This window comes from Eleginops maclovinus, chromosome 19 (assembly GCF_036324505.1).
Source record: "Eleginops maclovinus isolate JMC-PN-2008 ecotype Puerto Natales chromosome 19, JC_Emac_rtc_rv5, whole genome shotgun sequence".
Taxonomy (NCBI): Eukaryota; Metazoa; Chordata; class Actinopteri; order Perciformes; family Eleginopidae; genus Eleginops; species Eleginops maclovinus.
This window is the reverse complement of record NC_086367.1, coordinates 16,522,507-16,549,572: the sequence shown is the minus strand read 5'-3', so window position 1 is coordinate 16,549,572 and position 27,066 is coordinate 16,522,507. Positions and strand designations below refer to the sequence as shown.

At 40.6% G+C, this 27,066-nt stretch overlaps 1 protein-coding gene across 3 annotated transcripts in view; it reads right to left on the bottom strand.

Moving 5' to 3' along the window:
* dph6 (diphthamine biosynthesis 6) overlaps positions 1-23,358 on the bottom strand; it is a 54,486-nt gene extending 31,128 nt beyond the window's left edge. For all 3 annotated transcript variants that reach the window (XM_063909716.1, XM_063909717.1, XM_063909718.1), the window contains exons 1-7: positions 23,224-23,358; positions 22,700-22,791; positions 21,608-21,792; positions 8,384-8,457; positions 7,380-7,498; positions 637-698; positions 95-189 (exon numbers count right to left, since the gene is read on the bottom strand). In XM_063909716.1, coding sequence (XP_063765786.1) covers positions 95-189; positions 637-698; positions 7,380-7,498; positions 8,384-8,457; positions 21,608-21,792; positions 22,700-22,791; positions 23,224-23,246 — 650 coding nt within the window. In that variant the 5' untranslated portion in view covers positions 23,247-23,358. The remainder of the gene's footprint in view (positions 1-94; positions 190-636; positions 699-7,379; positions 7,499-8,383; positions 8,458-21,607; positions 21,793-22,699; positions 22,792-23,223) is intronic.
* Between the last annotated feature and the right edge of the window lie 3,708 nt (positions 23,359-27,066).

The following is a 27,066-nucleotide window of genomic DNA, read 5'->3' as shown; positions in this document are numbered from 1 at the left end:
CTGGCAAAAACAAAACTGCTCTAAGTTTCCAAACTTAGAGCAGCAACATGCTGAAAGACGTTCTAACATATTGTACTTTTATGTCTTTACTCACACAACCATCTTTTTTTTGAAGAGGGGGCAATCGAGAGTGAAGGTTTCATATTCGCCTCCTTCTCCGCAAATATGAACTCCATACTTCTGAGACAGCTAATCAGTGAAAGAAAACAGTGTGTTAAAAACATTGAATCGCCAATCAAAAAGCAGTTCACTTTCTATTCAAACACACTATCATCCGATTTCAATAGGTTCACCTAAAATGTTATTTTATAGTCTTAACATACCATTAAAATACCTTAGCAAGTTTTACACTTACAAGTGGTCAGTTTCAAATAAATTCAAAAGACAAATATAAAATGTTGACCTGATCAAAAAACTGCATCTGTAACAGAATATGATATTTTCTTACAATTTAGCAGTGGAAGCAGAGAACTGTGAATAAAATCACTCAGCATAATAAACATATTAAACACCACAACATGTTTTAATACTTTGAATGTACACTGATGTAATGGCTTTGATGTAAAAATAGATATACATGGAAGACATACAGTTATGAGTGTAAACTGGGTGGCAGAGTATCTACCAGTGTGTGACCTGTTTCAGATACGGCTCCATGTCAGATAGAGATTTTCCCAAGTGCTTCTCTGGATCCAGGCCTGGCACCCACGTGGGAAAGGCACACAGGATACATACAAACATAGACACAAAGTCAGACACACACAAAAACACACAAATGGAGAGAGAGAGAGAGAGAGAGAGAGACAGAGAAGAGAGAGAGAGAGAGAGAGAGAGAGAGCAAGAGGTCTGATCAGTAACAGGGAACAGTGATTGAAGATGACAGGCAGGGAGGTTTACGGGCAGTCGCACAAACACACACGTAAACCTGCACCCTGGATCTATTTGTTTGACTTTGCAAGTAGTGTACACAGATCTCTCTGGGTAAGGGCAACAGTTTTCAATTGCTGGCCGCAGACCCCACACACCCCCTCGCCCGTCGCCCCCTCATCTAGTTTCCTTTGAGAATATAAACTCTGGAAAGAGATCTTGTTTATTTGCCTTTTCCCTCCCCTTCCCCTGAAATGGTGCATGGAAGTGACTCACAGGCATGGGAGAGAAAAGAAGGAGGGGGAAGAAGTTTGGAGGAAAGATCTGTGTGAATACCCAGTGGTGGCACACTCCTAAAATACAAGCTCATTCCCCAGACAAAAAAAAAGTAAAACCAACCAACTGTGTAGACTTTTACATTTTTTTTTTAAAGAGGCCATGCTTTCTGCAATTTTAATAAGATGTCACTAGTCTAGACCATAGCTTCTCCAAAGTGTATCAGTTGTATCTTCTTATTTAGGGATTATGAAAATATAACCAGTTCTAAAAAGGTATACACAAACAGTAAACACTTGCTTGTTGGGCTTTTAATAAGGGTTATAATCCCAATTTTGTCTTCCAGACGCGTGTTCCTGAAGGCACCACGCTGAACTCCATCTCATCATGTAAACAACTCCTTTCACAAAGAAATTTCCCTACTGTACATTCTTTACTGTTCCGATGAAAAACAAAAGCCCCGAGTACCAGGTGCTCTGGACAAAGAATAGAACAGAAAAAACTTAACAGGACATGAAGGGAAAATGCTAAATTTTAGGAAATTCCAAACTGTGTAGTTATATGCCCTTGCCACTTTGGTTAGCGGAAAACATGATTGTTATCTAAAAAAAAACAGGGCAAATAACTGGAACCAACAATTACATCCCAACAGTCCCTGATGATGGCTTCCTGTATTCTTTAACATTTTCCTTTTTCTGTGGCCGCCTCCTAATTGATTGACGTAATCATTAACAAGTTACTGATGACCTACATGGAGTGACATGCAGTTGTGACAGTAATGCCATCACACTAAGAAAAAATGCTGAATTGTCCCTAATAATTTATCGGAAAATCTACTTGCTCCTCTATTCCAGGGCATCACCGTGTCCCGCTCATTGGCACGTTCATGTGTTTAATTAAAGGAACAAAGTTAATCGTAATGTGAGAATCTCTCCTCTCTAATGGTCTGACAACCTCAAAGGTTAACGTGTCATCCCAGGGACCCATGGGGAGCAACGGATGGGAGACGAGAGGAAAGGGTGAGGGGATGTGATGGGGAGGACGTCGCATCCCATCCTGGGTTCATCTTAATCCCAGCTGAGTCTCTCCTCGGGGCCCCCGGTGGTCCAGCACTGCGGGGGAGAGATGCAGGGCCACAGAGGAGGGAATGAGGGGGTGTGTAGGGAGAGAATGAGCAGGCCCTTATTCTCTTCCCAGGGGATCGGTGGTCTTAATTAGTGTGAGAATATCTAATCTCAACATCCTCTCATCTTAACCCTGCCACAAAGGTAATAAGGCAGGAGAAAAAAAAGCATTAACATTCAATCCCATTCAAATATCCTCTTTAATTAGTCATGCCTTTTAACAAATTTTAATAATTGGCTCCAAATTGCTGAGGGGATGCCACATTTTTTTATATGTTCATTAACTTCCCTTCTCTTAAATAATATATGAAACATGATTTGATATTTACAAGGAGGGAAAAGGACGATGGATATCTAGGAAGACAGGAGTGAGGGATAAAATGATACAAAGATGGCATTAACACAGAGGCATTCCTCCCAAGACCACTTAGCACTTGTACGAGTGTTTTCTGAATTGAAGTTCCAGACTGACTTAAGGTTAGTGAAACCATTTGGAAATGAGGGTATGTGGAATGAGCTAGCACTTGTACAATACATGCCTTGAGAAGTCTTTGAGTAGCCACTGGTGAGAGCCTTCAGCGTTCTAACACCACTCATTTACATGATCTTCACATCTCTGTCTCTTCTGAACCTGTTTTACAACTTGACCTAAACCCAATTACCTAACCTCATTATGCCACATTAAACCCAAATAAGCCCACTAGAAGCTGCCATTAGTCTGCCACCAGAGACAGCAAGACCGCACTTTGGAGAGAGAGGAGCTTCCCTAAGAGAGACCGAGAGGAATGGCTCTCCTTCAAAAGGGCTTTTTACCTCGTATTATCCTATAAAACTCCAATTAAATTCAGTGAACTTTAAAACCAGTGAGCACAGTAATGAGGGAGAGCATTTTTCAAAAACCCTGTTGACATTTAAGGCCTTGAAAGTAGCCAAGAATAAAAAGTGTACTAGTAAACCAAGAGCCATTTAGGGATTCAAGTTGTTGTAATATTTTAGACATGAACAAAAATAATACTGACTTTTATGCAAAAAATGATCAGACACAATGATAGGCCAGATTGATGTTTCTGCTTTTAAAAATCCTTATTTAAAGTAAATTCTTGGACCAAAAGGAAAAACTGTAACCCATTCTCTGCAGAAAATGCTACTCTCACTTCTACCCTTATAGAAGTCAATGGCAATTATTTTCAGAGCACACTTTTGCACTAATTCTTTTAAACAACCATGATCGACCTTGTCCCTCCATGAGGAGTTTGATTCATGTAAACCCACAGCAGTGAGTTGCTCATTTAATTGAAACTGCTTGTGATTTTGCTTACTGAGCCTAATGCCAAATTAAAAGCCAGGAGATTCTAGATACTGTCTGAGCTGAGCTAAGCGCAGTATCGCAGACATCCACGGGTTGTCTTGAGATCTGGCGTGCCAGCTGACAGCTCGGCTTTAATCCCTGCCTTCAGAGAGAAAAGGCAGAGAAAATTGGATTCATGATGTGTAAAATTTTAGCCTTTAAATGGATGAAATAGGCGTCTCCTCCCTAGTAAGTGAGCTGCATCAGCCTTTTTACAATGCTCTCAGCGACCCACGCCAAAACAATAGCTGTTCACTATCACCTAATCTCTGCGGAAAAAAAACCAGAGACGAATACAAATGGAAAGGAAGAAAGAAGGGGAGGGAGGTGGGACCGTACAAAGGATGATAAGATTAAAGTTGTATGTGAAATTTGTCAGGCTCTTATCTGAAATTCAGCGTCTGTGAGCAGAATAATAGACAGCATGAATTGGGTAGCAATCGCATCAAGATGAAATCCTTTCAGTTTAACAAATCAAAAAGGAGAAACCAGGAGTGCTTAAAACCATACAGAACTTTCCCTGGGCAAACTTAAACCATTTTTTTCAGGTTGAGGAATTCACACAAAGTTAGACGGTGGTTTAAAAAGAAGTAACAATTGCTTCCCATCATACTAAGTCAAATTTCGAGAATTAATTGTATGAATATCAGTTAAGTTGCTATCAATCATTGAATACATTATCACAATGGTGACTGAGCCTATGATCCAATGATGAAAGCCCCTTGCAGCTGCTGTAACTTAGTAACAGCAATTTGTGGCAAGTGAGATCCAAAAACACACATTTCTGTCCATCATTCACTGGAACTGCCCTAAAACCTCCTTAAATGTGTACATAGTGGTTTACAGTTTTACTGTAGTTCAGACAATATCAGCAACAGATTATATTAATGTATTGACTGAATTAGACTGGGGACCGTACACTTATTCCAGGAGCGAATTGTATGTTTTTTTTTGCAGAAGCAGTACATATAATGTCCGATAATTCTCCCCCAATCTTGAAAAAATAATCTTATGCATGTTAATTCTTCTTTGAAAAGGGTAGGTGGTAGGTAACTGAAAAAAATGTTTAGTTTTTGTATTGTGCGTTTGTTTAGAAATTAGTGCTATTTAAATGCAATTCATTGCCTTTCATATTGAAAACACAACAGTTCACTTTCTTTGATGTGTTTGAATTTTAATTGTCCTTTAAATATATAATAAATGATATCCAATGTCCTTAAGTGGGAGAGGTGATCAGTGAAAGCAAATTTGTGACATAAATTCCTTTCTTCATGGCACAAAGGCTATGTTCGTGTGAAGGGTTAAAGATCATGCAGTGATAAAAGGTTTTCCAGTGGAGAGACCTTGATTTCACACACGCCAATTATCTCTGGAGCTGAGGTCCAATTAGCTGCTGAACCTGTGCCCTCATATACACCTGCACTAATCAATCAATTAACTAATTACATGAATATTTAATTGGAGCTTTTGGAATTGACAATTACCACAGTTAGCTCAAGAGATAATGCATTATAAAGATGATTTTTCCAACAATAATATACGTTTCCTTTTGAGAAACGCTTTTTATTTGCTAATTAAAAGCATTTTCTGACATTCACAGGCTTAGACTCAGATATTTAAAATTACTTCACTACATGCAATTTGGCATCTTCAAAGACTAAAATCCTCTTTCTTTCTTTTGTGGTTTTAGGCTGCCATACGCACGCAAATGAACACTTCTACAGAATTCACTTAGAGGCTCATCCTGCATTTGGACAGCTGTCTTTTCTCTGCAGGGATTTGTCATCAAGGAATATATCCTCCCTTAAGAAAGACAGTCTTTTTTTTCCTTCTTTTTCCATTCACTGCTAATTTCCACCTGTCTTTCTGAGTGTCTAATGAAGGAATATTAATCTTGAATGACTTCTCACTATTCAGAGCCCACCAAAACCCATTTGATACTGCCGCGGAATATCATAAGCCATTCTGGCTGTCAGTTCAGATGCAGACTTAACCTTTGCCCTGTGAGAGTTGTTTTTTATTTCTCCTCATGAGGTCTGTAAGAGTAAATCCCTCCGAATCTCTGTCTCTCACTCACACATACACAAGCAAACACCAAAGGCCACCAGGTACGCCCTTGTGTCACCCAATCTCCCCTAAACAGCACACCTCACTGCTCAGACCTGCTCCCACCAAAGCTGCAATTATGTGAGTGCTGCCTAAAATGCCTTGTGCGCTTGCTTCCCTATTCAATTCTCTCCTTTCTAATTACCACTGCCTCGGGACAGGTGAGGAGTCAGGGCTGATAAGATCTTTCCTTTTTACCTGTAGCCAAAACACACATGCACACACACAGTCACACAAACAGCTACAGTGGGAGGCCAAGATACACACTCAAAGGCACCCGAGGTGATTTTCCTTTCTAATTATAATCTTCCAAAAAATGTTGAGAATTTGCTTTTAGACAAAGTTGTGTTTAGAGTAGAAGGCTTGGCAGAGGTAGCTGGGTTAGGAGGTGACCGGGGTCGTCAAGGTTGGGGTTTGTTATTCCAGAAGGGTAATTTGACATCTTATACATTTTAAAAACATAATATAAAATGCAGCTTTGGATCTGTGTAAGGGAAATTACAAAACATGTTGCATGTAAAACAATTATTATAATCATGCAGGATCCTAAAAAAATAAATGTTATAGACATGGATTCTGACATCATCTCTCCTCTGACAGGCATCTGACAAGTCATATTATTTATTACCAAAAAGTCCTTTATCATGAGACCATTAAAAATGAAAAATGGCTCCAAATAAAGTACCAAAGATAAATGGCTTGACAAGTGCATTCCATGCGAGGTTATTCGAGCAGCGCTGAAAGACATGCAGAATATCTCCAACGCGCTGCTCAGCTCTCCGGGTCATCAGTCAGCCGTCGACCCCTTTTGGACTGATTGCAACTAAAGGTGACAACAAGCACTTAACAGCACGTAAACAGTGTCTACATGATGATGTATCGCTATGAGTACCTTGTGAGTAAAAAGAACCATTTGTAGTCACAATTATCATTTATCACTGGCACCTTCAAAAGGGATCCGGCTGCACTTTCAAGTAGATACAGGTAGGGATCTTAAAGTCTTGTACCCGAGAAAAGAAAAAGAACACTTTTTTTTTTTTTTACTCTCTTCTCTTATTCAGTAATCTGATCTCTCTGTCCTGGGGCTCCAAAACAGGCAGGTAGAGAGCAGGTGATAACACACTAACCTCTTCCCTCAGTGCTGAAGCCGTTGAGAACCTAAATGAGAGATTTTACTCTTCGCTTTACGGACCATGTATTCTGAGCTATGCACGAGCAGAGAATGAGTGCTTCTCTTACACAATGGGGACATGCGTCACGTATTGACAGGTTGCATTAATGTGAGGGGCAATCACCTGTGATTATTTCTCAACTGCCAACACCCCCCCCCCCACACCCACCCACCTAATACCGCTGCGCACTTCCCTCGCACCTCCTCCCTCCGTGCTTCTTATCTTTTCATATTGTTCTCTGCTTCAATACCTTCGCCGCTGGCACAAGTCTCAACATCGCTGCTAAGCCACAGATTAATGATTAGGGCATTACTCTGCTTGTCTCTCTTTTTCTCTCCGGTTACACCTCCCCTTCTCTTCCTCGTTTCCCTCATTTATCCAAATGCTGTCCCTTCTATCACCGTGCCAAACACCACTTAACCAACATGGCTCCTTCAGAGAAAAAACAAAAGTAACATATTCCAGCTCCCTGAGACACAAACTTACCGAAGGCGGCGACTTTGATGAGGATAGCATGGAGGTCAGATGATATCATTTCGGAAAGCAGGGACTCTTGGTCTCTGCGCCAAAGGTAGGCCAGGGGCTGCAAACCTAGCCGCAAACATCTGTGGAACAGGTGAAGGGAGCAGGGAGAGCAGGAGGTTGTAGACAGAGACAGAGATGTGGAGTGGTTATATATTGAATATTTGCCAGCTTCCGATCAACTTCATGGCCTACAGGGCTGGGCATCTTCTACTTTGGCGGGAAGGCAGCCACCCTGATTAGGACATGCTCCCATCTGCCACCACTGCCAGTGGCTTTAATCAAAGACAAAAAAAGAACACCATCTTAAGCAGTGGCCTGTCTGGGAACACACATATCAACAGCAGGTAACTGGGAGTCTGCACACAAATGCCTTGTGCTCAAGAATGGCGTACGATGTGTATATTTAGGCATACATAGTTTGCGTAATGGGTAACAAAAGTTGACTGACAGGAGGAGTTGCTAATAAAAGGAATAATTTGCAATATGTCCAGTTTGTGTAGGTCTATAACAAGACGACAAAGGGAGATGACAGAGGGCAAAAACAAAACAAAGAGAGGAACAAGAGAAGAACAAGAATAGAAAAAGACATGGCTATCTGTGTCACAAGGAATTCATCTAATTCGTGAGACTGTTGAGTTTCAAACATAATGGGGAAATGGGTTTTTTATTTTGTATTAGCAAAATCACATAGACAACCTTTTCTTTAAAACAGAGTCACACTATAAAAATCAAAGCTAGTCTAAATAAAAATAGCATAAACAAAACTAAGTCTGTATATGTGTGTTTATGTGTTCAAAGAAAATCATTCCAAGTCTGGAACACACGGTGACTACAGAAGATGTACTCTTTTCCTTCAGCAGACCACAGAGTGTGCGTCATTCGAGTTCAGAGGCCCAAACGCAGCGGGTGTATGCGCACTTCAGATAGAAAGTGTGAGCTGCATCATGAGTGTGTGTTTGACTTACACATTTTCCACACGGACCCTCTGGTAATCGGAGAGAATGGCCCCTACAGACACTGCCTCGACACCCTCCTTTTCCTGTGAAGAGAAAAAGATGGAGGAAACTTAACTGCAAACACTTCTTTCCTTTTCCATTATACAGCATGTGCAACGTGCATTGTAACAGCAATATGATGTCACTGTCCCATGGGGCCAAATACTCCTTGCTCAACCTACAATGGTTTCCAAAAGTGTTATCTGAACAAAACCACGCAAACACATGTAAACAAATACACACACACACACACACACACACACACACACACACACACACACACACACACACACACACACACACACACACACACACACACACACACACACACACACACACACACACACACACACACACACACACACACACACACACACACACACACGAAACAGACAAAGACAGCAAATTCCTGACAGCTCTATCCTTTCATCAGACCGCAATCCAGTGGGGATGTTTACACTCTGGTCGTATCAAGGCCTTTATGGTCCAGACCATATCCCCGGGAGGGTTGTGTATGGCTCTGTGAGCGAACGTGTGTGTTTATGCGTACATGTGGGTGTGGGACTGGAGGCCCCGGCAAAGCTAAAGACAGTTCCTGGACCTTATCAGGAGTCTAGTGTGAGCAGGAGATGAGAGTGTCTGGCCGCAGCTTCCATCCTCTACACAGCCCAGCTGGAAGACTGCAGTGACAACTTGAAGTATCAGTGGAGCATTGTGTCGGTGAGTGGCATGTATCTTTAATATTGCTGAGGGCTGGTATAATTGCTTTTCATATCATATTCATATTTCAGAAACAGTGAGACAACTATGCACTCGAGAGATGCTGACACAGCCTTGAGATGAGTTCAATCTTCGCTCACGGAAACAAGCTTGATCGGCGGTGACACACACAAACAGACACACATGGGTGCAAGGAAACAGTGCATGCTAGTACGCATACATTCATAGGCGTGCATGCACAACCCCCTACACTACCGCCATGCCCCCTCCCCTGCAGACACACACCTGCAGATTCATTAGAACATTACATGGGCTGTAATTAGAATGAGAGGCCAGGGTAGAAGCAGTGGAGGGATGCACAAGTCTCCAGTAAATTACCTTGTAGCCATTATCAATTTCCCTGGCTACTGGTCCTTAAGATAACCCCCCACCCCCCCTTCTCCCTGTGGTCCCTTCCTGCAATTTTTCTCTGCCTGATAAACATGCTGATTAAAGCGAACAGCGTGTAAACCTTTGATACTTTCCTAAATGAAATCCATGCCCTGCCTGGGGCCTGACGCGGTGCTGCAACGCGCTGTGCCTCACACACACACACACACACACACACACACACACACACACACATACACAAACACACACACCCACACCCACACACACACACACACAGATCCACAAAGGCGTGCCAGCTTATCAGAGAAAGGATGTGCTCTGTATGTGTGTATGGCTATGTACGATGTGTGTGTATGTGTATGTGTATGTGTATGTGTGTGTGTGTGTGTGTGTGTGTGTGTGTGTGTGTGTGTGTGTGTGTGTGTGTGTGTGGTGTTTAGGGTACAACAGAGGATATGAGGACAAGACACTTTCAGCCAAATACAAAGCCAACATTTAACTCTTTGACCTTAAGTTAAACACTAACAAATCTTAAGAACTTGGACTCAGTACTCAAGTTTTAATATCTCTCTAACGTGTCCTACACCAGAATATTCATCACAGTCAATTCCACTGTCCGGTGACAGTAATTAAGTCAGACTGATAACATTTCAGCCCTGCACAGAGCGAAGGGGGCTGCAGGCAGTGTCATGTAATTCTAGGTAAGCCTCAGGGCCAGCACTCTATTCTAATGCAATGATAACCTTTTCCCTAAATACAACTGTCACTTCCTAAAGAGGCATATTAGGAGGTAAAGAGCAGGATGAAGAGAGACGGAGAGAAAGAGAAAAAGAGATAGGAATGGAAGTGTTGAAGGAGTGTGCTACATCAACACCAATTTGGTGTGTTGGCTTAAACTGGGCAGGACCAGACCTGGCCTGACAGAACAACAGCATCAGAGCAAACAACATCCTCATCTTGTGTTTCAGATTCCTTCTGTCTCCCCTTCTCTCATGAGGCAGACTGTTGTAGATATTGGGGCCTCTGAGGCTCAACTCAGACTCAATTAAATGGCTTCTCTTTTCACTAGCTCTCATTACATTACATCATAATACCCAGGCTAACTCACTACAAATGATAACAGCAGGCACATTTTCTCACACATACCCATGCTTTTATGGAGAGTCCAGCCAGTGGACTGGCAAATATGTTTGGAAAATGATTATTTTGGGATGCAAATATTTTTTTTTCTCGCAATTATAGCCATCACAAGGAGACGGGCAGGAATGAGAGGGCAGCTAAGGCTGCTCTGGACGCCATTTTACAAATTCTAGACATACTTTCTCATCCTCTGTGGGAAAGGTAGGATAAATTATTGTGAAGAAGAGGTATATGCATGTATAAATCTGAGTTGATGGATAGTATGGGAATTCTTCATGTGTATTCATGACTCCATAAAAAATACAAACTTTGATTTTATGGTAGCTGAAAAATGTATCAAAATGGTTTATAGTGTGAATACCTGAAAAAGCGAGAAGGTAGCCCATGAAGCAAAGTATAATAATAAATAATAATAAAATCTTTATGAGACCTATCTGGCTAAACGATGTTTTGACTACATTAGAGGTTGGATCCGGGTAAGAAGCTAACATAATGATAAATCAATGCAGCGGTCATCAGGACTCTTTTGACCCGCAAGCCACTTTTCTTTTCTTCATGACTGTTGGCACAAGATCCTATCCTGCCCCAATCCCGTGTCACTTTTTTTTTTTCAACATTTAATGACCCCAGCTCATTAAAGGAAGCTTCACCTGATCCAGGACCTGGGGCCCTGCATTAACTGACGCCCAGAGCAGGACTAATTCTGGTGTAGCATTGTGCAACAGTGCAACCGTGTAGCAGCGCCATCAGAGGGAGACTAAACAAAGGCCTGGCCCGGCTTCCCCTGTCCTCTCCAGCAGGCAGAAAGCTATTAATGAGGATCTATGGCCCAGAGCAATGGAAGCCCTCAGTCCCCCCAGCCATGTCCATCAGGGTACTTAGCCCCATGCAGTCATTAACTTCTGTTACTAATTGTCAAATTCATTAAACTAATCCTTTCCCCACATCCGGATGTCTCCTGTGGAAATGATGGAGAGGACTGAGTTATTAAGATGTCAGCAGTGGGGAAGATTAAGGCCAGCAGACAAGCTCCACAAAGAAACGAAACGGCCATTAAACTCTATATCAAGGTAGTGTGTGTGATATACTTTGTAATTATATATACATTCATCTTAGTAAGGGAGTAAAAGAGTGGTTTAAATGTATTCACAGTCACAGACATGCCTCCAGTCAAGAAATGTATTTGCCCCAAAGATACATGTACGTGATGATCATAAAGCAAAGAATTCAGCTTAAGAATGCAGCCATTTCTTCAGCTCTCAGCTTAAAAGGTACTTAGGCTTGCCACACATTCAGTCTGGATAATATTCAACAGTCAAAACCATTAACAGCATTCAAGGCAATTAGAAAGCCATAAAATATTAAAAATTCAATATTCATATTCATATGGAATACATCAGAACCCTCATTAGCTCTCGCTCTCTCTGAATGGCTGTCACAATGAGGTCTTAATTATACACCCTAACAATACAAAGCTCCATTTTCCAAAAATGGTGGGTTTCCAAAAAGCCTGCTTCAGCCTGTTCTGACAACTAGGAAGCCAGCGTTGGCAGATCTTGGCTATTACAGACACCAGGCCTCACATTTCCATAACAAAATAGTCTTTTTATTGAGTCCAAAGTTGTTGACACGCACTTTCCATTATATTACTGCCTCCTGTATGTAATAAGCTTCTGTGTGATGGTAGGGAGGCGGAGACGAAGACAAAGTGGAGAAATGAATTAAAGTGCTTTGAATGACAGTTTGCTCAAGGGCACCGGGGTACCATCACAAGCTTTCCACTGCCGCATCCGCACGTTCATATCGACACCACATCTAACCTCACATCCTACTATCCCCTTCCCCCCTCCTCTCCAACACTCCTTCTCCTCTTCATCCCTCTCTTCCAGGATCCATCAAGTAAGTGACTGGACGCGACATGGTTTTAATGTTCTCTCCATTAGATCAGCTCTGGGCCTGTTGTAATGTAATGGGATTGTTCTCCCGTGTTCCCTGACATGGTGGGAACATGAGAAGGGGGTCGGACCTTGTAGTAGCAGCTCAAGTAGATGTGGTACAGGGGATAGGGCCAGCTAGGGTCAAGCGATTGTGTTTAATGTAATGCAGACATAGTCCCGGGGCGCGTTTGGCTGTCCTGACAACTCAGACATGCCAAACTGACAGGAAGCTTAGCACAAGCTTAGTAGGAGGAGACACTGCTTATTTGTTTTGAATCACCTTCTTCATTACAATTCTGTGCAGACAGTTACACTCCAAGGTGACTCCCAGAGTTGGTGAAGGTGGGATAGGATGTGTGTATGAAGAAATAGCCTAGTTTGGACCAATTATAATGTTATACAAGTCACACCTAATGCTGACTATAAGATTATATGCTGCTTATGTATACTGAGACTATGTACAATGTCAGATTCATCAAAATAAAGTAACAAATGGACACGCAAGCTTAGCACATATCTTTGTAAAACAAACAACAGCCAAAACCTTGTTCTAAAAGGCTTACAGAGACATTCCCTTTGGTAATTTGGTGGGGCTGTCTGTTTGAAGCAGCTGTTGAAAGACGGGCTCTTCCTTTGTGTTCGTGGACGGGCTGGCGAGATGACTCACGACGTGTCAGTCTTCGACCATACAGAGTGGTGGAATAAGAAAAACAAACGGCTCACAAAGCCAGCTGCACATAAACCTAAATACCCCGACCGGTTCCTGAGATGATGCAGGTCACAGTTACAAGAACAGGAGAGAGGAAGCAGAACAGGGGAAAGTATTATCCTCTGCTGAGGCCATGGTGTAGGTGTGACCAGCCAACAGAGGATATGACACGAGACATTGTCTCATCAGCACAATGATTGAGGGCCGCTTAGCAGGCCACAGAAATGTGACAGGCCAGTGTGCACGGATTTAAGTGTGGACAGGAATGAATAGAAGCAGCAAATTTAATCCATGAAGGTACCACTGCAGCTTTTTCACGGTTGAGTTTGTGTTTGCACAGTTTCCTAGGCTGAAGTTTACACACACATACTCTACACGCACACTATTTAGTCTTGGATAATGATTCATTTACAATGACAGAGCTGTTTTCAGTGATAGAGCCTAAGCATAAATATGCCATGCCGCACAGCTGGAAAATGTAGAAATTCATCAGGGTTAAAAAGTAGAGAGATTAACGTTTCACAAGTTTCCTCTCTGATATATATGGTTACGTAAACAGAGGCCCAGCCAGTAGTCAAGCAGGGAGTGAGAGGGTCTTGGCCAAAGCAAGCACAAAGCCCTAGTTTCACCAGGCCAAGGACAAGGAGGCTTTCCATATCTACACGTAGGGAAAACTAAATGTTGGGAAGCAACAGGGAGACATAAGGTTGTTTATCGATGTACTGTATGTTCATAAATACTTAAAATTAAAGCAAACAAGTTTAGTTTTCACTGGCTATTAAATGTAATTATCTAAAGTTGTTTTTTACTTTTAATAAAACATCACTTTGTGCCCACCTACCAATATTCAAGGTCTCCCCATTAAAAGGATATGTTTTTCCAAAAATAAGCATCATCAAAAGTTTTCTACAGGGAACAAAAAAATAAATCATAATCCCAGCTCTGTTATTGCATAAATCCTACTTGGCTTAGGAAACAGTGTGAGCGTCTAAGGAAAGAAAGTGAGTAGGACCGATTCAAAGAAGGAGTCTCATGCCACAGAGAGGTAAACTATGTCAGTTGCTTTTCATGGTCCGTAACAACCACCTAGTCCACAGGGTGTACGCACGCACATGTATTGACGTCCATGTATATACACAAAGTCAAGAACTGGCCTACACACACACACACACACTCCAAAATGTAAATGTTTTTCTGGTGAGGTCAGGTTCCAGGCTCTTGGCATCTCAGCTCTCCTGTCCTCTATCCTCTATAGCTCCAACAGACATCATGAACCCCCCCCGATCCTTCCCCCCTTCCCTCCCAAGAGGGAGACTGGAGGAAAATATAGCAGCGATGCTGGTTTAACCAACTCTCCAGACTCCAGACAGTGTTTTTCTACGGCGGGTTATGACTTTAGCTGCGGGAGGTGATGGGGCCTGCCACAAATATTTCTTGAGGGGAATGGTTCACAAAACACAACATAAAAGCCCTCTTAATTTTCAAGTAGATGAATGGCAGGGAGTTGAAAGACTTAGCACTATTCCTCAGCTGTCTGCTCTGAGACAGGCAGTATTGAGCCTGACTTGCTGTTGGTACTGGTGAGTTTAAAGGTTTTATTACAAGTCCAACCTCTTCAGTGACTGCCTGGATTATCCTCACACTCTAACATGGGGCTGCAAAGAAAATAACAACTGGCTAGAATCCAAATGGAGGGATAATTTAAACATGTTGAAGTCATGTAAATCTAACTATATATTTTCCGATTTACTGATGAATTTTTCCTTCAGGAGAAAGGAAAGTAAAAACACATTTTATCAAGTGTAAAAGTGAAGAGGTAACAATAGATCTCTGATGATCAGTGGAAGTTGTTTTTAAAGAAAAGAAATCCAAAGGCATTTTACAGAAAAAGTGACAAAACACAGAATGACAAAAAGAGAAAATAAATCAAATTTAGTCAGCCAGGTTTGGAAAAGGATCACAGCATTTCCTCTTCATTTTTAATACCAAACAACAATCAAACAAAAGAAAACAAACAATAATACAGTTTCCATAATAGTGTATTTTGTTGTGAACTTAACCTAAGTGCATAACAAAACATATTAGCCAATATCTCAAATGCAAATAACTGCAAGATACATCTACAATTCATCCAACATCGGAAAACCTAATCTGAAAATATAAACATACGCACACATTCTTCATTGGAACAATGTTCAACCAAGCAGTAGTAGTGGCTCATGCCCTTGGCAAGGCGAGATAAGGCTATCAGCTTCCATCATCGCTAAACAAGATTGAGCAAAGTACATTAAGCAGAAAAATACAAACAAATTACAAAGGCTGGAGGCTAGGCTCTTTATCTAATGTTTGTGGGGACTGTTAGCGTCAGTTGGAGGGAAATGGGCCTTGGTCTAATAGATCCTGCCCCACCACTTCCACACGGCTAGCGAACAATACACAGCGCCATTATCTCAGCGCTAATGCTATCCTTCCTCATGTGCAAAACAAGCTCCCAATCTCAACCCCACTGCCACTGTGGCGACCAACATAAATACAAGCAGTCTCAGACCAAAGGAAAAGATAACAATGGCTATCGCACAGAGAGGCAAAAGAGTGACAGCTGTTTAGAAGAATCTAGTGTTCTGAAATATATTCTTAAGTAAGGTGCTCAAAGAAAACTTTCTACAAAGCGATAATCCATTGCTTTTAGACTGCTTGTAAGCTACTTCTAATAAAGACCATTTAGAGGTCTCCCTACTCCACAAACCAGCTTTAACAAGCCTGCATTAGCTTTGTTATTGATCTGATCTCCTAAACCCCTTGCTGTGACCCCAGAGGTCATGATTTATGTATTAAGCAGCTTTTTAAAGAAATCCATTTTCCTGTTTTGCCCCCAATGTATGTCTAATGCTGCACCATGCCGGTAATCAGAGAAGGGCTTCGTGTTTGATTTTGACCGCCTCCCCCCTTCCTTCCTCCATAGTTCACACCCTTCTTCAACAACTTGTCTCACAACACCTCAGGTCCCTGATCAATACCACAGAGCTCCTGGTTCAACTGGAGATTCCTCCGCCTGCCTGCCCTCCTCCTCCTCCTCTCTGCTCCTTTCTTTTTCCTCTCCCTCGTTTCCTCGCAGCAGGCTACACCTCCATCAGGCAACAACGCAGTGCCAGGCTTCTGAAGGGTCCGGATGAAAGTGCGACGACAATACAATGGAGACAAAGATTCCAGAAGAAGGAAGAAAGAAGTAGCGAGGGAAAGGGAAGAATATAAAAAGAGCGTTTGGACTTGTGGACAGACTGCCTCTGCGATCTCAGAGGGCCCCACTCCTGTCTGCTGATGTCGATAATGGAGCAGCAGAGGCTGAGGATGAGGGGGGAGTGTGTGCGTGTGTATGTAATAAAGGTCAGGAGAATCAGGGAATGGGGGGAAGAGTGTGTGCGAGTTTAAGAGAAGGATTATCTCACTAAAAACAAGGTGTTTTAAAACACCAACGGAAGGGAATGTTTCATCTACAAAGGCCAAAGGTCCCAGTGCAAAAAAAAAATCTTGTTTGATTTTTAGAAAAATGGAGGGAAGGAAGTTAGGTGTTAACTGACCTGCAATTTCAGTTATCCAATAATAAAAGAAGCAGTCTTTGTGAAAAGTCGAACCCATTACAGGGAAAAGAAATTAGATTTGAAAGTAACATTTCCATCGTTTTCAAAGCCGGGTCTCAGTACGACAGAGATGTCACAGTGCTGCTAATTAGAGCTGGCGGAAAAGTAAGTGTGCGTAGATATCATCTATTGTTCCTCATCACTCTAATGAGCTTAAATGTCTTTGTCTTTATTCATCAGCTCAAAGGTTGCAGAGTTGCTGCAATAGAGTCATTTTCTTTTTATATACCATCAATTAGTACATCAAGTGATTAAAACTGTAGTAACATCTTCCTAAAGCTCCCTCCCATCCTACAGTCTGTGGTGCTTTCAAGTAAAAATGTCTTTGTGTTGGATGATGTATACTGTATGCTGAAAACCAGTCTTCAAAATATCTTGCAATATAAATAAAATATGTGTGCAAAATCTAGTAGTTTACAGTTGGCATGGAGCGAAAGAGCACTTATTTCTTCCGTGTTGAAAGGAGGCAAAAAGAGAGGCAGAGGTGTGTAAGGAGAACAGAGATAGACCTGTTATCATGTAACAGAGGCCCGATTTGACCTGACCTTGAGCACACGGGCGTGCACGTGTGGGCACACACACACACATGCAGGGTCACGGGGCATAAAGAGCCACTGTGTCAGGTCACAGAGCACAGAGAGAAGGATAAAGGACTTGAGGGATGTGATATGACTAATATGAGGGGTTTTGCAGGCCTTCGGGGGGACTGGCGTTACAGCCAGGGGTGACTGACACTGCTGATCTGTATCACACATCTGAGCAGATCACAGCAGAGGAGAGCAGCCCGAGCACACACATGAAGTATGGACACACAACCTACGGAATCCAATTTCTATATCCACACAAACAAGGAGACTTTGAATTGAAAAAAAGCAGTATTTAAATAAACTACACATCGAAATGTTATACTTGAACAGTTATCTTTTCACATAATGTTCATATTCTAGCTTCCCTTTGAAGCTTAGCTGAAGACACAAGGACATAAACTATTCTATAAAAATAAACCCTTTAAAGACATAGATGTGCAAAATATGAACAATCCCCCCTGCCGCTGACAAAACTGTTATTTCTACCCCTCAAAGAGTGGGTTCAAAGATCAGCACCTAGCAGGATGGGATGGGGTACGCTGTGGCTTGCATGTCTATCAGGTTGCACACTTCAAAGACACACTCACATACACAGCCAGCGATGAGAGCAAAGTGGCCAAGGATAGGGCCACATTGTCATTCTGCCATTATCACTACTGCCAGGGGATGGACGGCTCATTTCTTCTAATATAATTGGACTTTTTTCCTCCATCAACAATGGTTTTGAAGAATATGATCGCTTCCTTTGAGTCCTTTGAAAGGCTCAGACTTTGAGTATCTCTGGTTTGTCAGCTCCTGGGAATGATCCATAGATGGCACTGTTGGCTCATGCTACGGGTCTGTTGCCGGCACTGCAAAGGAGGAGGAGGGAAGAATATCCACTTAAAACTCATCAACTCCGGATCTGATAGAAAAAAAATTCTTTCATCTATGCTCAAGTGTCATTTGCCAAATATAATCTTGTAACTTCTAATTAATTCAAACTGCAAGAAAGAATCTTTCAAAAATATCCAACTTTCCAAACAGAGCAAATTTTTTTCATGCTAAAACCGTTCTTTTCAGTACGGGTGATTTAACAGCGCATCATCAAAAGAAGTGTTCCCCCCCCCCATCATTTTCTTCACTAATCAACAACACCACAAAATGTATGTTGTAAAAAATGATTACCTAGTGAAACAGGTATATTTTTTTTACCTGGATTTCACAATAATCCTCAACTTTTTAAGAGGATTTTTCGAATGCTTTAACAGAATTGTTTAAGCGTTTATAATATTCTCAATGGTACATGTTATTTAACCTAAAGATTAAAAGATTAGTATGAATTCTAAGGAGAAAAGCTACTTCATAGAGGTAACCTGAAATCTGAGATAACATTTATAATCGTATGGTTGACATCACTCAGTGAGAAAGGCAGAGGAAGCCTGTTGTTTATGGTGCAGGTCTGTTGATGATGGTGAGAGTAAACTGCGAGTTGACTGGAGGTCTGCTAGCCTGCGAGGGCCCCCTGGGAGTCCAACTGCCCTGATCTATGGCCCGTCTGACTGCTGAGGTCAGACCAGAGAAGCCCTGGAAATGGGAAATTAGCAGCCCTTTGCAATTAGAGCCCTGACCACACCAGAGCTGGTGTGTTGCATCACTTACTAGAGAGAAGTCCACTTTTTGACTGTGAAATAAAAAACTGAAATTGTAACGTCACAAGGAAACACGCAAACAAGAGCTTTCTCGTGTAGCCGCATGTGTAAAGCCTGCGATTTAAACAGAAGACGACAAAGAAAGTCAGGCAGAGGGCGCGAAATGCCCTGAGGCAGGCTGACTGGCCCTCGCCACCCAGGCGGTGTGCGGACATGCAGGGGCCCTGGAGCAGCCCTCAGCTCCGGATGAACATGTCTCCACCTACAGTAGGAGCAAAGCACCCACCCCCTCTCACTAATTTACACCATGTCAAGCCAACTCCCATCTCAACAACAAACTCCTATCCACCATCCCATAAGAAGCTCTTTCTTTTGAATTGTGATGCTGCAAGCTACTAAAAGAGGTCGTAGGGGGGGGGTGCAGAGGGGAAAATGTGTTACACAGGATCAATCCCACACCCTGTTTGCGCTGACAGCAGGGAGAGCTGTTGAAGTAAGGGTCCAGGTAGCTTCCTCATGGCTGCAGGCGGTCAGGTAGGCAGGCAGTGCCAGCGGTGTGTCAAACACACACGCAGTTGCCTCAAACCTGTCAGTCAGCCCCCCCGCACCACATCCGACCACCGAGGTCTCATACATAATTTGGCATCAAATGAATATTTTCTCAACGTCCTGGCAAAAGTGGTATTTGATGAAATATTAATTTGGTGATTAATTTTTGCATCTGATCTTCTGTCAAGTGAGATAAAAAAAAAAGAATGGAATTTTTCCTGTGAAGCCGGTTGTTGAAGGGCACCTCTCTCTAACTTCACACATACAACTTTGATTAACTGATACAACAGGCACACTTTTTTTCCAAGAGCAAGATGAAAAGAAAACTTACCCCACTATGAAAGTGGAATCAAGACATACTAAATAAGACAGGCTAAAAGCACTAACATAGCTTTTTAATCTACTGAGCAGCTTGCTTGCACTTTACTATAGGTGCTAAGGACTGTTAGTGTGCAGCAGGCCAAATGGAACTAGACAAGCAGCATCTCTTTGAGACAGTGCTGATGGGCTACAAAGTGACTCTGAATCCACAGAGAATGACTTGTAAAACATCTCAACAGTGTGACATATGTCATGAACCTTAGCCGAGATGAGAAGTTTAGTAGTGCTCTGAGAGCTTGTTCACTAAAAAGCAGTCAAGCATATGTCAGTGGTGGCAGAGAGTCAGAACGATGACTATTGTATATGCTCAATGGAGCATTGCCGTGGTGAGTTCACATAATTATGGTGCATTTTAATACTTTTCTTAACAAGATACACTCTTTATTTATGTTGTGTGTGATACCAAGTGTGAAAATAAAACTACATTTAATGTATCATCCTATGTTGTAAAATTAGATTTCAAGACTATACTGTCATACTGTCTCTTTTGCTTGTTTGTAGTGAAAACTCTTAAATACAATTTAAATGAAGATTTGTATTTTATTAGTTTTTCATTTAAAACTCTTAGATGTCTTTCAATAGCCTACATATAATGTGCTCTAATGGTTCTAAATTAATATAGCAGTATAACTAAACTGGACAAGTGGAAGACACCTCTTTTGAGATTTTAGTGCTTTTTCCATATTATACACTGCCTGGCCAAAAAAAAGGTCACACACTCTTATATTCGTTGTAGCGCCTTTAGCTTTGATTACGGCACGCATTCCCTGTGGCATCGTTTTCACAAGCTTCTGCAATGTCGCAACATTTATTTCTGTCTTGCATTAACTTTTTCGCAAGATCTTGTATCGATGACGGGAGATTCGGACCACTGCGCAAAGTGTTCTCCAGCACATCCCAAAGATTCTTAATCGTGTTCAGGTCTGGACTCTGTGGTGGCCAATCCATGTGTGAAAATGATGTCTCGTGCTCCCTGTACCCACTCTTTCACAATTTGAGCCCGATGGATCCTGGCATTGTCATCTTGGAACATGCCCGTGCCATCAGGGAAGAAAAAATCCATTGATGGAATAACCTGGTCTTTCAGTATATTCAGGTGGTCAGCTGACCTCATTCTTTGGGCACATAAGTTGCTGAACCTAGACCAGACCAACTGCAGCAACCCCAGATCATAGCACTGCCTCCACAGGCTTGTGTCCTTTTTTTTGGCCGGGCAGTGTATTAATATTATTGTAGAAATTCTACTTTTAATTGTAGAGTCGAATTTCTTTCGAACAGCTTTAATGTCATGTAACCCGATGATTCTAAATCAATGCAGCATTTAAGATCTACTAAAAAGTAGGACACACCTCTTTTTATGAAATTGTTTTATTTGATATGGTTTTTTTAATTAGAGATATACTGTTTTTATTATTCAAACTCTGATATAGGTTGTTTCTGTGTTCATGGGAAATAACAGGTGGCAGATTACTCAAGTATTATTTTTCTTAAATTAAGGACAGAAAAGCCTACCTTCACAAGTTTGAGCAGCTCATATAGGTCCTCCACCTCATCCCCCTCAGTCACACTGTAGTTTCTGCTGATGTCCAGGCTAGAGCCCTGGATGATACGTCTATACAGGGGCAGGTCCATGGCTTCAGCATACAGATCTATGGCCTGGTGGCCCACTGTCTGGTACATGTAGCTGTCCAACTCATCTGTGGCATGAAGGAAAATATATTTAGCTCAGTGTCCGGGGATTAGCCACTGATCAAGTGTCTGATAAACAGTGATATTGAGTGTACGATCTTGCAAGTTTTTTAGAAGAATGGGTTAACAAACAGCAAAGCTAATTTCATAAGTTATTAAAATGGTGTACAAATAGTGTCTTTAGATAACATAACACGAAATAAAACAACAGGAGGACTATGACATCCAGAGTCCTTACACAACATGCTCATTTACTGGCCAATTAGTTTGACTCCTGAGCTGTCGACAAATGTAATAGCTGCATGTGGATCCATGTGGGCCAAAATAAAATAAAGAAATTAGAATGTAATGAAATGGCTTAACAATAACTTTTTAAAAGCAACCAGGCATCAGTTGTTGGAGGCTGAGACTGAAATATATACTGGCCATTTTGAGCTACCTTAATAATTAAGATAGTAATTAAGATACTATGCTGGTATTGTTAAGCTTAGTTATAAATATGCTTTATCATAATTGCCAGAATCACCAAAAGACACAAGAAATACCTTAACTGTAACTGAAGCTAATGCTCTAATAAGCATGAGATAATGCACTTCACTCGAGCATGGCACTTTGTTTTTCAAAGGAATATTTTACAATTGATATTATTTTAGGTAGCTACTATGACTATAGTTGATTTTACGTATTTGCTTGGAAGTCCTTCGAATATATGTTGCTAATACGTCTTGTTTTAACTCTGGAATGCTGAATCTCCCATCTGCACAGTATCAGCATGATACAACAATTCCTGTGGGATTTACATGAAGTTCCGTTTAGTACTTCTGCAGTTTGGGTCAGAGAAATGCAGATGGTTGGCCCATATAGCCCAGCTGCCCCCTGTAGATCACACAAACCCCAGCAGCACATCTTCCTCACCTGTGTTTGCAGGACGGAGGTTGGCAAGAGCTACGATCCGGTGCCCAGCAGCAACACACTGCATCATGTTGTAGCAGCTGTCTTTGCCCCCACTGCAACACAGAATGAGAAATATGCACAGAGGAAAAGCTGTGTTGGAATCATTACGATGAAGACCAATACATGATCTATGTTGATCTGGGAAGCATGCACAGCATTAATATTCAGTGATGAAGAAGTTGCTTGTGGCTTCACTTACTAACTCAGGATGCTCTACTCTAAAACGTAATTTACCATACACATATTTACCTATTCTTCACTTGTACTAGTTTTTAAACTTATAGTCGACAACATTTTTAATTTCTTCAAGAGCATGGTATCCTGGCTTAAACGGAAATGGAAACGGCGAAAATACAACACCATACACCTCATAGGAATGAAGCGTTTGTTGATAGCAGTCCATCTGAGGTTTAGTTCCTACCTTGCTAACAAAAACATCATCGATAACACCGTTATCGAGAGCTACTGCAAATACGCGTTGTTACCTTATTAACGCGGCCACTTTCATCTTCTTATTTTTTGCTCAACAGACTACTGACATCAACAATATTGGCTGTTATAGTGTACAACGTGATAACTGTGCTTAGCAACCGATATATGTACACAACATGTGAGCTAGACTTCCGGGTTACTAAAGGACCCTAGTATATAGCAAGCTGCCCTCCATAATGCCTGATAGTAAATCTGTCCCTGGCATTTTCTGTCTTTCTATTGAATTTACTTATATTGTTTGTTTAAGAGGCAGCGCCATAATTAAGTACAGTATTGCCAGGTTGTTGAAAGTTTAAAAAAATAGTATTATATTGTTAGTTTTCTAAAATCAAAATGTCAATTATGTTCACAAAATGATATAATTAAGGACATTAACCAGCAATTCAAAAACCATAAAAAAAGAAATAAATAATAATACATCAAATGTATACCAATAAAAATTAAATTTAAAAAAAATCTCTTTCTTAGAACCTATAACACATCAGCTAACAAAAGCATATACAAGGGCAGGTTTTACTACACTTTTTCAGCCCTGACAAACTACATATAACTTTAGAAACATAATCAAAGTGCATATTCACAGTAATTCTAAAAGAGAAATCCTTTGCCTTGTGTGTCTCAAGAGAGGACCAAAAGTCCATGCACTGGTATTCACACACAGGTTGCGCTTTTCCTCTGAGGGAGCCCTATTTTGCTCTGAGTCAAGCCTTTGATGCTCTTTTTGCTCTCTGTTGTTGTGCCAGAGCTGAATAATTGCACTGCTTTTGTGTGCTTCCCTCACCTTCTACCCCTAAGCAGGCTAAAGGCAACACATTCTGTTTGAGTGTACACAATTGAGAGAGACGTCTGTTCATCCCATTGCTTTTAACTGGGTTCCCTTTTTTGTTTTTGTTTGTTTTTATTTTATTCATCCTGAATAAATGTCAAAATCTACATCCTACATATACGCATATGTTGTGTTGTGGTATAGCGGGTACAGAACATGCATATTTTTATCTAATGGATGGATATGATTAAGGGTTCATATATGATGTGATACGATTAATTCTTTTGATTCCTAATTTAAATGAAAAGGCAAATAATTAAAAAAATTAAAGTGAAAGTATTTTTTTAATCTGTCCTCATTTCTTTGTTTGATTGTTTCTGTATTTATTTATTTATTTGCAGTATGTATTAATTTTAGTTTATTTATTAAGGACCATTATTCTTTTATTATTTGATGAAGAAGTATAAACATCTTACACGAAAGATAATATTCATCCTCAGTCCTGCAGATAACCCATTATATCTACAAATACATTTATACACTTAATATTTCTCAAGTGTAGGACATTATATTTGACAAGGTGAATGATATAGTTTTCCAAATCATTCATTGACATGTTGGTTTGAAAAATGGCCTTCTCTTGGAGAGACCAGGACACATCCCCTTGGGTCTGGTTGTCCCTCAGTTTGCAAACTCATTAATATATCACCTATTTTCCAATTTTGTTGCAACACAGCTTCACTGCCTCTGGTCATTTCCATTAAAGCCGAGGCTCATAGGATATGACTCATGCAAATGTTGTCACTTTTCAGTTTTAATTTATGTAGTTTATTACCCCAACAAATAAAGAGGTGTGTGGTTCCGGTTTTATTTGTGGCAGCATTTTGCTGACGTAAAAGAGCCTTTTATGTCCGTATTGTTTGTGCGATGGGGATAAAAAGTGTTGATGGATAGCCCAACTGAGACACAGCAAATGGACGTGAATATGAGACGCATAAATATGAAAGTGAGGCAGCAGGAATCAAATGACACCCTTGGCCTTTCCTTAAAGGAGCATGAGCATATGACAGGTGATTTACACGGACACACAAACTAATTTTTGTCGCACAAGGACACAAAAACTTTGTGTGTAATGAGAAACTAAGGCCTCAAATCACAAGGCGATAAATTGAGTGTCACAACAAGCCAGCCAAGGTTGCACGCTGAGTGGCCAGAATACAAACACACATACACAATTCTGGTCTGTTCCACAAGAAGAAAAAGCAGGTGCTACACAGTAACACAGTGTGTCATGTGTACTTCATTCTGAACAGGAGAAGTGGATTATGGGTAACGGCTAAAACAGGATTACAAAGTTGGTTAAAAAAAAAGGCATTATTTAAGCTTGTTTTTATTGATTATACATGCAAGCATGCACCATTTAAAGAACATTTTAATGTATAATAGTATAGTATAAAGTATAATGAATGAAATGTATAATGCTATGAATAAGAAAAAGTAAGCACAATAAATGTTTAACATAATTGGAAACAATCTTTGGGGAATGTAATAAAAAATGGTATTACACTTTGAAAAGGTTTATAAATTGTTCATGTCAAGAATAAACATTAGAAACATTATCACATTTATTATATTAAAGAGTTTGATTCCAGATACAGTAAAGTTAACATATAGTTTACAATCATTACAGGCATTCATATTTTAACATTAAAAAATATATTTACAAATGTTTTAATAGTCCAAAATCTTGGGTTAAATGCAACCCAATATCAAGGTAATGATGTCATATTATCCCATCGCCATTTCATTTAAAATAATTAGTAACATTAGTTACTGAAATCAAACATATCAAGCTAATGTGTAATTCTTATTCTGACTTTATGCAGAGTGCAAATTGGATTGGAATTAACTGTAATCTGAATGTAGGTTTCAATTATGCCCCACATGAAGCAGAGGGGATGGAGAATGCAGTGCCAAATTGAGACGTTTGCCTCGAACATCTGGTTGTTCAGGTTCTGGATTTTAAAGTGTGAATCACCGTCTATCCAAATGTCAGAGGTTTATTCTATAAATGTTCCTGCGCTAGTGTAAAGACAAAAAGAAAACTCATGCTAATTATAGATGAAGTTCAATGAGGGCTGATGACAGCCAAATGTTATCTTAAGATAGTGATAAATTTGCTCTCAAGTGAGCAATGGTTGAAAGCAGTCCTGTGTATTCCAAACTCTACCCCACTCTGGTTTTGCCTCCATCAGGGGCTCATTTTCCAAAGAACTATCAACATAATGATACCTCTTTAGGGCCTAACCACATCCAAATCAGTTAGTAAACAACCCAAACGGGGATCTGTACACATTTTTACAGACAATTAACTGTTATCACGAGGGGCCCAAATGGATTAGTAGGCTCATTAATGTCTGAGGCTAATCGCTCCTTGATTGGAAATGTGAGAGAATGTGAAATAAAGTCGTGGTTTGATCCAAATGGTGTTTGATCATGGCATCGTCCTTAACAACAGCCCCAGTCTGCAAACAGTAATTGAATTTTTTTCTTTTCTAAATCCCCCAATGAAAATCTGTTTTTTTTTAAAACCTGGTTCCATTTGGATTCTGACTCACATAAAGCAGTAGAATGGAAGAAAAATGTGTTGCCTCATAAGCTGCTGCACTTTTGTGAAAGCGCTGATTTTGCTGATAACTATTATTTTGTTGTCAAAAATAATAAATATCATGCCTTTTAGAAAAGTTAAAAAGTGGTGCTGATTCACTGCTACTTTGTGTCTCTTATTTTGATCCAACCTGAATTGCATCTATTCAAAACATAAATACATATATATTTATTTTTTGTATTTTTTATTATTTAGAACAAATTGCATTTTGTGGCAAACTTACAGACAGTCCAACAAAGTTTAAAAATGTGGTCTTAATATGCAGACAATTTATTATTATTATTATGATAATTATTGTTGTTGTTGTTGCTATCATTACTATTATTAGTAATTTACATTAACACAAGAGTCTACAGATATACTCACTTTTACTCTCAGTGCATATTGGTGCCTCGAGCTAAA